Below are 11793 nucleotides of genomic sequence, written 5' to 3'. Positions count from 1 at the left end.
TAAATGTAAAATGTACAACTAAAAAACTTTCAGGACATAAAGAGGAGAAAATTTTCAGTATCCAGGGCTAGGCAAAGAGCTTCTAAACTTGACATCAAACGTGCATTCCATAAATGGAAACATTAAAAATTGTACTCTTCAAAATTAAAACAAAAACAATAAATGTAAAATGTACAACTAAAAAACTTTCAGGACATAAAGAGGAGAAAATTTTCAGTATCCAGGGCTAGGCAAAGAGCTTCTAAACTTGACATCAAACGTGCATTCCATAAATGGAAACATTAAAAATTGTACTCTTCAAAATTAAAACAAAAACAAAAACAAAAACTTTTGACTCTTTTAAGAGGATGAAAAGACAAGCCACAGCCTAGGAGAAAATACTTGCAAATCCTATGTAATGACTTGAACAGTGTTCTTCACTAATCCAAGGCTACTTGGAATTTCAAAATGTAACCTGTTTTAGAAATAGGGTCTTTGCAGATGTTGTTGGATAAAAATTCTGAGATGTAATCAGACTAGTTTCAGGCTCGCCCTGGACCCAGGAACTGGAAAGGGAGATTTGGACACAGAGAGATCAAAGAGAAGAAGACCAGGCACAGTCGGAGGCAGAAGTTCAAGTCTTGATCCCAGAAGACAAGGAAGCCTGCACTGAGCAGGAGCTGGAAGAGGCAAGCACAGATTCTCCCCTGGAGCCTTTGAAGTGTTCATAGTACTGCTGACCTGTTGATTTCAGACTTCTATCCTCCATGACTGTGAGAGAAGTAGTTACTGTTATTTAAGCCCCTGAGCTTACAATAATTTTTATGGTAGTTCTAGGAAAAGAATTCACCATATATCAATAGGACCAGCATCTAAAATACATAAACAGCTATCAAAACTCACTAGTCATAAGACAAATAGTAATTAGAAAATGGACAAAAGACCATTTTACCAAATTTCACCAAAAAGGATATATGGCAAATAAGCACTTGAAAGTATATTCAAGATCATTAGCTATCAGGGAAATGAAAATTAAGACCATGATGAGATATCACAACACACCAATCAGAATGACTAAAACTAGAGTGGTGACACCAAATGCTGGCAAAGGTCGCAGAGGAACTGTATCGTTCATGCATTACTGGTTAGAAAGTAATATGGTTTGGGCACTATAGAGAAGAGGTTGCCAGTGTTTTGAACAGTAGACTACCATATGGTTCAGTACTCTTGAGCATTTATCCTGGAGAAATGAAGTCACACAAAAAACTGTATATGAATGGTTATAGAAGCTTAATCTTAATAGCCCAGAATTGGAAACCATCCAATGGTGGTGTTGACCCAACAGAGTGAATGGTTACTAAACTGGAACAGACGCCCTAAAAGAAAGGAACCAATGATACATGTAGTGACCTGATGAATCTTCAAAGAGTTTCACTCCAGGAAAGAAAGCCAATCCCCACAGTTACATCCTGTGTGATATATGACTGACATGTCAAAATTACCGAAATGGTGGTTTTAGTGGCTGCCAAGGCTTCAGGACAGAACGGGGGTGGGAAGGAAGAGAGTGTAAGTGCAACAGGAGAGATCCTTGCGGTGACCAGAGCTCTGTGTCTTGATGGTATCTACATCAGTACCTCGTTGTGTTAGTGGATTATGGTTTTACAGTGTGTTATCTTGGGGGAAAAGTGCGGGATGGGTACAGAGGACCTCTTCATTTCTATTTCTTAAAACTGCAGCTGAACTTACAATTATCTCAAAATGAAAAGTTTAATTAAAAAAAAAGACATTGGGCCATGTACAGATGACCTAAATAAAACAATGTCATTTATTTTTTAATTAAAATTTTTTCATTTGAGTATAGTTGACACACAATGTTACATTTTCCAGGTATACAATATAGTGATTCAGCTTCTCTATACTTTATGCTCTGCTCAGCACAAATGTAGTGTATCTGTCACCACACAACCCTACTACACTATCATTGGCTGTATTCCCTGTGTTGTACTGTTGATTCTCACGACTTACTCGTTCCGTCCCTGGAAGCCTGTATCTGCCGCTCTCCTTTGCCCATTTCGCTCACCCCCAACCCCTTCTCTCTCGTCTGACTTATTTCATTTAGCATGATGTTGTCTAGGTCCATCCATGTTGTTGCAGATGTTAAGATCTCATTCTTTTTTATGCCTGAGTAACAGTCCCTTATATGTATACACACACCATGTCTTCTTCATCCATTTGTCTATAGATGGACACTTAGGTTGCTTCCATAACTTGGCTATGGTAAATAATGTTCCAGTAAACATGGGGAGCATATATCTTTTTGAATTGGTGTTTTCATTTTCTTTGAGTAAATACCCAGTAGTGGAATTACTGGATCATGTGGTATTTCTGTTTTTAAAGAACTGCCATACTGTTTTCCACAGTGGCTGTACTGATTTACATTCCCACCAACATTGCCCGAGGCTTCCTTTTTCCCTACATTTTCCCTACATTCTCATCAAACTTGTTATTTCTTGTTTATTTTTTATTGTTGTTGTTTTTATTTTAGCCATTCTGACCAGACTGAGGTGATCTCTCACAGTGCTTTTGATTTGCTTTAAAATGCTGTCTTTATTTGGCAAAAAAAAGTTCAGGGTCACTGGTAAAAGTATACAACACATAAGCTTGAGTTTGAATGATGGAAAAAAAATGCTTTAGTAAAACACAAAACCAAACCAGAGAAGACTTTAAGAGCTTCCTAAGAAACTTTTGCTTCTGGCTAATGATACTTCTGAGGTATTTAGTTCTTTCTTTAGTTATATAGTTCTAATTATCTGTGGACCAAACAGAGAAACTGGAAAGTTCAATGAAAGGGCCTGAGGCAGCTCAAAAACAAAAATGAAAACTGTGATAAACCAGTATCCCCAAAGACACTCATTATAGTTTAGTAACATAGATACCCCATTGTTTCTTAGAAACATGATTTGTTTCATTACTGATTATGTGTGATGCAAAATAGAAAGTAAAATTAACTAACTTGTGTTGTGGCCTTATGTGAATAATTTCCCTTTTGAGAGAAAACTTTTTGAAAATCTGTATATGAGGACCCTGGATTATATCAGTCATTTATACCTGAGTTCTCTTACTACCTTCCTTAGGCTCCACAGGTATGTTACCAAAAACGAAGGTAGAGTTCCAGGAGGAAATTTAAAAACTTATCTGAGATCTAGCATCCTTTTCTTTTAAGTAATGGAAATATCACGATATATAGATACACACCTAAAAGCCAATATTTACCCAATATTTCTCTCCTGCTTCTGGATTTCATTAGAGACCTTTGCATGTTACATACATGAAATCGGTACTTCCTCAATCAGCTTGGAAAGCACACAATCACGCTTATCATGGTTTTTGTCTTCTGCACCATGAAATGAATCACAAGTCACAGGAACAAAAGGTAGAACATAAGGAATACAGTCCAGGATGTTGTAATAATGATGTAACTGGACAGATAGTAGCTAAACTTACAGTGAGCGGAGCCTAATATAGAAACTTGTCAAATCACTAAGTCGTGCATCCGAAACCAATATACCATTGTGTCCCCTATACTCAGATTAAAAAGAAAAAGAAGAAGAAAAGGTAAGGAATAGCCATCAAATGAAACCCTGAAACCCAGCCAACGAACTTACTATTTCACAGCTGTAATTTGGCAAACTCATCTAACAGAGGTGAAGCCGGTGAATCCAACAGCCCAGCTTGTGGGAGACTTGGGAGGGCTTCGTACTCCCAACTGCTCTTCAGCGTCCAACCCATCTGCTGGAACGGAGCTTCCTGGAAACATTCTATGACCCCATGTGCTTTCCTTGGCCTTCATTTATCACTGGCCCACTGTGCTCATGTGGCAGGGGTGCCCCACACATCTAGACATAGTAGACACAGTCCAGAGTGACACTTATTAGTGGCACTGCTTTTCTCCCATAACATCGGGGCACAGAGAGGTGACAAAGCTGGAGGGGGAAATCCTTTAGTGAATTAAAAACTTGAGGTAGAGCAGGAGCCCCTGGGTGGCTCAGTTGGTTAAGTTTCTGACTCTTGATTTCGGCTCAGGTCATGATCTCAGGGTGGTGAGACTGGGCTCTGTGCTCAGTGGGGAGTCTGCTTGAGATTCTCTCTCTCCCTCTCTCTCTCCACCGCCCCTCTGCATGTGTGTATGCTTTCGTTCAAATAAATTAATCCTTTAAAAAGGAAATAAAACCTTTCGATAGAACAAAAAGAGCTTTAAGGGAACTGATATGTTTTGAACGTAGGTTTGAATCCAACCAGTATATAGGGAATGGCTGTGTGGTTCTGGAATTAGACTATCCGATGCTAGAAAAACCACTATACGTGCATATTTTCAAACCATGCCTACAGTTCAGTGTTTTACTGATTATTGGGAAGGTGAGCTTGTGGCCCACCTGAGTGGGGTAAGAATAGGGTTTGTGGCCCATAAGAGCGGGGTAAGAATAGATTTAACCGAGGGTAGGGAAGGCCTGCTTTGCAATAAAAGCTTTCACTGAGTCACATTAGTGGCTGAGTGAGAACAGTTCTGTAGATTAATTCCCTGATTCCTTTGTGAATTTTGTATTTATCTGGAATGTGATCAAAGTCCGTAAGGAAGTCGGTAACATCATAACACATTAAGCAAAATACAAGAAACCTCTAAATCCACCCAGACGGTTCTCTGTGAGAGTTGCTAATGTGGATTGGGAGATTGTATTCAAGTCACATGTGAGCTTGCCTGTCAGGGTGGTTGAATTTCACTAGCGGAGTCAGAGGTCACCCTTCCCCTCTGTTCAGATTTGGAAATTTGAGCCAACCTCGCCGCGTCGCAAGTGCGCCAGTGAAGAGAGTTCTTGGGGAGCCTCTGCAGGTGTCTTGGGGCAATCCTGAGGACTCAGCTTATAAACAGACTCTGAGTCCACTTCTTTCCTCGACGCCCTTTCACGTGGCCAACGAGCTCTGTCGGGGCATTCAGGGCTGCTGGACCTGCTCAGCCATGGCAGCGGGAGGCCGGGAGCAGAGGAGCAGGACGAGGGTAAGGACACTGACGGAGCAGCACATGCTGCGGAAGACCTGGTTTTACCTCTCACGAGCTGTGCGAGGTTTGAGAAGCTCCACAAGGGTCAAGGCAGCAGTAAAGGACTTCCATGAGTCCCCGAGTCCTGATTCTATGCCAGGCCCTTGCTAAGTAGTTTTCAGACTCTTCCATTCAGATCTGACCCCAACACCGTGATGACCTCTGCGTTTTCCAGGGGAGGAACTCCCAGATCACGAAGTGGAAAGCTGGCACCCTCCAGATGATCTGTCTGTGAACCCCCTGCTCCGACCCCTCCTGGGAGGCCTCCCTAACGTTTCCCATCTTGGAGGACGCCCATGACAATACTCATAAGAAAATCAGTCACTCAAAGTTTGTGGCCTCGGACGAAGTCTCTCCTAGGCTTTCCCTTTTGTGCCCTTCTGTACAGGATAATGAAAAGGGGAGAAGGAAGGTTTGGGTGTTTTGTGCTTCAGCTGCTAAAGCAAGAGGAAGACCGCTTGAGGCGGGATTTGCCCTCCATACTCCAGACTCCTGGAAAGCCGAACTGGGCGCGCTCAGCCAAACACAGGTTTTTGAATTAACCACGTGGTTCCCATGGTTGTAGAAGCTGAAAGCATCTCCTGCGCCGTTTAGTTCAAAGTCAGCTGTCCCTGTCCAGGGAGAGCCTCACTTTGTAAACAGGTGCATTCGGTACTAAGTGGCTCTCGTGGAGGGACTGGGGTCGTCGCCCTGTTTCATACCCGCCGCCGTAATACTCCTGCGCCTTCTGCCTTCTTGCAGCTTCGGCATCCAGCATGACGGGAAAGAGAATGACTGTGAGCCCGAAGGCAGGCACCCGTACCTCATGTCCCGCCAGCTCCAGTACAATCCCAGCCCACTGACCTGGTCCAAGTGCAGCAAGGAGTACATCACCCGCTTCCTGGAGTAAGTGGCAGCATGTTCCGGGGCAGCCTGACCTGGTGCTCTTTAAACCGGAAGTCCCTTGGAGTTTCACCCTAGGCCTGGAAAAGTCTCCGTTCCTCTCCCAGATCTTTGCATCAGGGTGGCATCAGAAGGGGGTGGATTTTGCTTCTGCTTTCCGCCCCCGAGTTGTTGGTGGGTCCTGTCTTCCAAGCACAGCCCAGTGAATTTCCCATCCCCCTGCTTGCCCTGCTTGCAGTGGGCAGAGCAGGCACTTTAGATCTGAGTGTGTAAGTCCCCCGCACTGGCAGGAACAGCTGGCATATGTTACGAGTGGTCACTGAAACCCCTTTGATGATTTTATTTTGCTCTCCCACTTGTATTTCCTGGCTCACGGCTGAAGTAATAATAGTCTGGGGTATGCTTTGATTTCCTGTTCAGCCATTCCTATCTTGGGCCTAGAGGGTTCTATGCCTTGTGGCAATAAATTTGTCTTGAAGGACAAAGGGTAAATCACAGGAATAGAAGGTTTCTGTTGAATAAAAGACTAAGACAAAGGAAATCATAAGCAACTGTTCTCCTTTTTGATAATTTGTTTTCAGCCGGGGATGGGGGTTTTGTCTCGATGATATCCCCCAAAAGAAAGGCTTGAAGTCCAAGGTCATTGCCCCTGGAGTGATCTATGATGTTCACCATCAGTGCCAGCTGCAGTATGGCCCCAATGCCACCTTCTGCCAGGAAGTAGAAGTAAGTGTTGGGTATCTTGGTGCCTCTGGTGGGTGGGCGCTGGACTTGAGATCTCCAGCATGCTAAAGAAAGGGCCAGGGAAAAAGCTGGCAGTCCAAAGAGCCCGACATAGAAATGGAAACCTATTCATGGTATGACGTTTGTAAGGCAGTATATATGAAGTCAGAATCATTTACATTCCTTGATCCTGCCTCCTTGGTATTCTTGGTATCTATTGCTCTGCCCACAGCAAACCTTTGCAAGTGGGTGCTGGTGAAGAACATTTTATAGTGATTTTCAGGAATCACAGTGATTCACGCCTGTAGACTCCATAGCAACCTAGAGTTGCTCCCTTTCCTGAATTTCCCATCTGATTGTAGAGAACCCCCAGATCCCAAGGTAAAAATAAGTTTCATCCCAATTCATTCTCCTCCTTAATTTTTAATATCCAAATGTGCGTTTTTTTTAAAGATTTTGTCTATTTATTATTTGAGATGAAGAGAGAGAGAGTGTGTGTGTGGCTGTTGGGGGAGGGGCGGCAGGGAGGAGTAGAGAGGGAGAGAGAAGCAGACTCTATGCTGAGCACGCAGCCTAATGTGGGGCTCAATTCCACCACCCTGAGATCACAGTCCGAGCGGGAATCAAGAGTCCGATGCCTAACCGACTGAGCCACCCAGGCACCCCTCAATATCTAAATGTTAAGTCAAGCCCTGACTTTTAGCCTCCGAAAGAGTTTGTGGTTCTGCCCTGCCATCTTCATTCCCACTGTTACTGTCTTGATTCAGTCTTCGATTTTCTTTCCTGGCAATTGTAATTCCCTCCTACCTAATCACCTCCCCATTCAAATTGTTGCTTAGGTTATTTCAAAACAATGCAGATCTAACCACAGCTCTGCTCTGCTCTGCCCAACTCCTTTGTGTGGCATTCCTTTGTGATCTGAAATGGGCAATCCTCTGAAAGCGTCCCTTTCAGAGCGAAGGTGCCGGTGTTAACGCATAGACGTGGGCCTGGCAAGGCTTGAACCCCACCCTGATTCGGTGCTGGGTACGGAGTGAGATGAAAAAGAGAAGCCCTCAGTAATTAATAGGATAAGTTCTCTGACTTTGAGGAGCTTGTGGTCTTGTGGAGGAGGCAGACTGAATCATTTCAATATAGTGAGATAAATACACAGAAAGATTATGCTGAGTGAAATAAGTCAAGCAGAGATAGTCAATTATTATATAGTTTCACTTACTTGTGGAGCATAAGGAATAGCACAGTGGACATTAGGAGAAGGAAAGGGAAAGTGAGTTGGTAGAAATCGGAGGAGGAGACAAACCATGAGAGACTGTGGACTCTGAGAAACAAACTGAGAGTTTTGGAGAGGAGAGGGGATGGGGATTTGGGAGGGCCTGGTGGTGGGTATTATGGAGGGCACGTATTACATGGAACACTGGATGTGGTGCATTAACAATGAATCTTGGAACACTAAAAAAACTAAATTAAATTAAAAAAAAAAGACATGTAGAAAGACCTTTCGAGGAGGAAGTAACTGTGCTTAAACACAGTGAACAAGACTTGTGCTCTCTTCGGCAGCACTTATACACAGTGAACAAGACTTAATAGAGAAGGTAAAGTTGATGCAAAAACCCCTCACCCCTCACTGGTTCCCAAGTTACTCCAACTCTACCTCCTGAATATCTCTAAAATCTCACTCGTCCAGGTGACTGCAGTAGTTCTCCTACTGCTCTCCTTTCCTGGAATTTGACTGCTTCTCTCAACGCTGATCCGTCTCCCAAAATGCAGCCAAAGTGACCTTTATAACTGGAAATTGGATTTTGCTCCTCTGATGAAAATATTTCAGTCTCCCTATTCCTGACGATAAAGTTTAAATTCTCTAAAATGGCTTAAAAGAGGCCTCAGGATTCATCCCATCTCTTGTTGTCTGGCCTTATCTCTTAAAATATTGTTTTGATTCTCCATTCTGTAATCCAGAATTCATTCTTTCTTTCTCTTTCTTCCTTCCATTCTTTTCTTTTCTTCCTATTCTTTCTTCTCTCTTTTTTTTCTTTTCTTTCCTATTATGTTACATTAGTCACCATGCAGTACATCATTAGTTTTTTTAATTAATTTATTTATTTTCAGAAAAACAGTATTCATTATTTTTTCACCACACCCAGTGCTCCATGCAATCCGTGCCCTCTATAATACCCCCCACCTGGTACCCCAACCTCCCACCCTCCCTGCCAATTCAAACCCCTCAGATTGTTTTTCAGAGTCCATAGTCTCTCGTGATTCACCTGCCCTTCCAATTTCCCCCAACTCCCTTCTCCTCTCTAACACCCCTTGTCCTCCATGATATTTGTTATGCTCCACAACTAAGTGAAACCATATAATTGACTCTCTCTGCTTGACTTATTTCACTCAGCATAATCTCTTCCAGTCCCGTCCAGGTTGCTACAAAAGTTGGATATTCATCCTTTCTGATGGAGGCATCATAATCCATAGTGTATATGGACCACATCTTCCTTATCCATTCGTCCGTTGAAGGGCATCTTGGTTCTTTCCACAGTTTGGCGATCGTGGCCATTGCTGCTATAAACATTGGGGTACAGATGGCCCTTCTTTTCACAACATCTGTATCTTTGGGTTAAATACCCAGGAGTGCAATGGCAGGGTCATAGGGAAGTTCTATTTTTTAATTTCTTGAGGAATCTCCACACTGTTCTCCAAAGAGGCTGCACCAACTTGCATTCCCACCAATAGTATAAGAGGGTTCCCCTTTCTCCACATCCTCTCCAACCCATATTGTTTCCTGTTTTGTTAATTTTGGCCATTTTAACTGGTGTAAGGTGATATCTCAATGTGGTTTTAATTTGGATATCATTAGTTTTTGATGTAGTGTTCCATGATTCACTGTTTGTGTACAACACCCAGTGCTCTGTGCAATATGTGTCCTCAATATCCATCACCAGACTCATCCACCCCCCTACCCCACTGCCTTCTGAAATCCTCAGTTGGTAACCCAGAATTCTAATCACGTCTATGTTGGTCTTTATCACTAATCTTCCATATCTTGGGACTTTGCCTTCATATTTTTTGGCCCTTTATATTTCTGCATTTTGTGTAATTTATCTTTTGACTCACTAGGTCTCTCTTCAGATACATCTACTCCTCTGTGTAAGCTGTCTGTTGACTTTTTAACCTCATTTACAGTATCTTTTTTTAACTTGTGACAGTCTATTTTTCTAAATTTTCTCTGATGTACGGTTTCTAGTTTCTCATTCAAAATGATCTTTTATTTTTTAATCATATTTGAGACATTTATAATTTATGTTGTATAATTCCAGTGTCCAAAGTCTATGTGGAACTATTTCTCCTATTTGGAATTTTTCCCAGGTCTCTCTTCCTAGAGATTATTTCCTTGTCTTGATTTTTTTAAATTAATTAATTAATTAATTTATTTTCAGCATAACAGTATTCATTATTTTTGCACCACACCCAGTGCTCCATGCAATCCGTGCCTTCTCTAATACCCACCACCTGGTACCCCAACCTCCCCCCCCTGCCCCTTCAAAACCCTCAGATTGTTTTGCAGAGTCCATAGTCTCTCATGGTTCACCTCCCCTTCCAATTTCCCCCAACTCCCTTCTCCTCTCTAACTCCCCTTGTCCTCCATGCTATTTTTGTTTTTAATTGTCGTGAAACTTCCTATCAGGTTATTCTTTAAGGCTTAGATGGCCGGCAAACTCATCCAGAGAGAATTTGGGCTCAGTTAAAATAAGTATTGGTTGGATGTTGTTTGACTGCAAGTATTGTGTGAGGGCCATTGTGGGTACAAACTCTTGGGGGTAACATTTACCACGACTTTTAGAGTTAAAATCAAAACAGACACATGTCCCAGCTATGTCCCCGGGTTCACACAAGGCTAGTTCACCCTTTCACACAAGGGCTAGTCTTTTGGGATTATGGTCTTTGTGAGGTCTCCAGTCCAACTTCCCAGGCAACGCAGGCCCAGGTTATTGTCTCTACTACTCAGGTGACTGTTAAAACAAAAATCTAAGTGACCAGGTTTGTATGTTTAGATGTCCAAAATTTTTGCAACATTTTTAGCCTCTGAGGATTTCTCTTACTTTCTTGCCAACTCAGGAATGCATTTAAAATATTTTTATCCACAATTTTAGATGTACAAAGGTAAGGATTTTCCAGGGAATCCTGCGGTTTACTGCAAACACACCACCCTGGCTCTCTCTGGTCAGTTACTGGTTCATGCTCTGTGCTTATCTGTATACGGAACAGTCTCAACCCCTAAAAGTGCTGGGGGTCCCCCACTACCTCTGTATGTGCTGGTTCCTTTGCATCATCCCTCCTGTTCTTCTTTGGAGCTCAGCTTGGACATTTCACATTCTATCCTGTGCTTTCCTGGACAAAGACTTTATTTATTTGACAGAGAGAGAGAGAGAGAGAGAGAGAGATCACAAGTAGGCAGAGCAGCAGGCAGAGAGGGAGGAGGAAGCAGGCTTCCCACTGAGCAGAGAGCCTCATGTGAGGCTCGATCCCAGGACCCTGAGATCATGACCCGAAGGCAGAGGCTTAACCCTCTGAGCCACCCAGGTGCCCCAGGACAAAGACTTTATTAGATGATATTAGAGTTGCTTTCTACTTGTCTGTGCCCTTCCCTACTTTATGTGAGCTCTCTGAAGGAACTTTTATTCTCAACATTCCGCAGGGCCTGGCCCATAGATAAATAGATAATGGAAGGAAGACTTGAGATAAATGAATGAAGACTTCAGACTCCTGTATATTACAGCCAAGATAACCTAATCCTTTTCAGTAAAGAAAAAAGCAAAAACCAAAAAACTTAAAGTACCAGAGAATACAATATCAAGTTTCTTTGTTAAAACCTTTTTTTTATCTTGAAAGAGTTTACAACTCAAAAAACCTACATCATCTTTATAAATATAAGAAAGGTTAAAAAACATCTTCAGGGGGAGAAAACTAAAGAAGGGCGTGATAGGCACATTGAGGCGGATGAGGAGAAAACCAGAGGGCCTTGATTTTAACTTAACATCCCGTGGCAACAGATGATGACCTGCACCCCTGAAGCAAGGCAGGGAGTCGGAAGTGAGACCCTTACACGAAGCCAGGGGACT

The 11793-nt window shown here is 42.6% G+C and overlaps 1 protein-coding gene across 1 annotated transcript in view; it reads left to right on the top strand.

The window, feature by feature from the left end:
• ADAMTS12 (ADAM metallopeptidase with thrombospondin type 1 motif 12) overlaps positions 1-11793 on the top strand; it is a 298247-nt gene that overhangs the window by 184929 nt on the left and 101525 nt on the right. The window contains exons 8-9 of the mRNA XM_059416968.1: positions 5816-5959; positions 6538-6682. Of these exons, the coding sequence (XP_059272951.1) occupies positions 5816-5959; positions 6538-6682 (289 nt within the window). The remainder of the gene's footprint in view (positions 1-5815; positions 5960-6537; positions 6683-11793) is intronic.

The sequence above is a fragment of the Mustela nigripes genome, chromosome 12, assembly GCF_022355385.1.
Source record: "Mustela nigripes isolate SB6536 chromosome 12, MUSNIG.SB6536, whole genome shotgun sequence".
In the NCBI taxonomy this organism is placed as follows: Eukaryota; Metazoa; Chordata; class Mammalia; order Carnivora; family Mustelidae; genus Mustela; species Mustela nigripes.
Note: the sequence above shows the minus strand (reverse complement) of the source record. Positions and strands in the feature narration are given on the sequence as shown.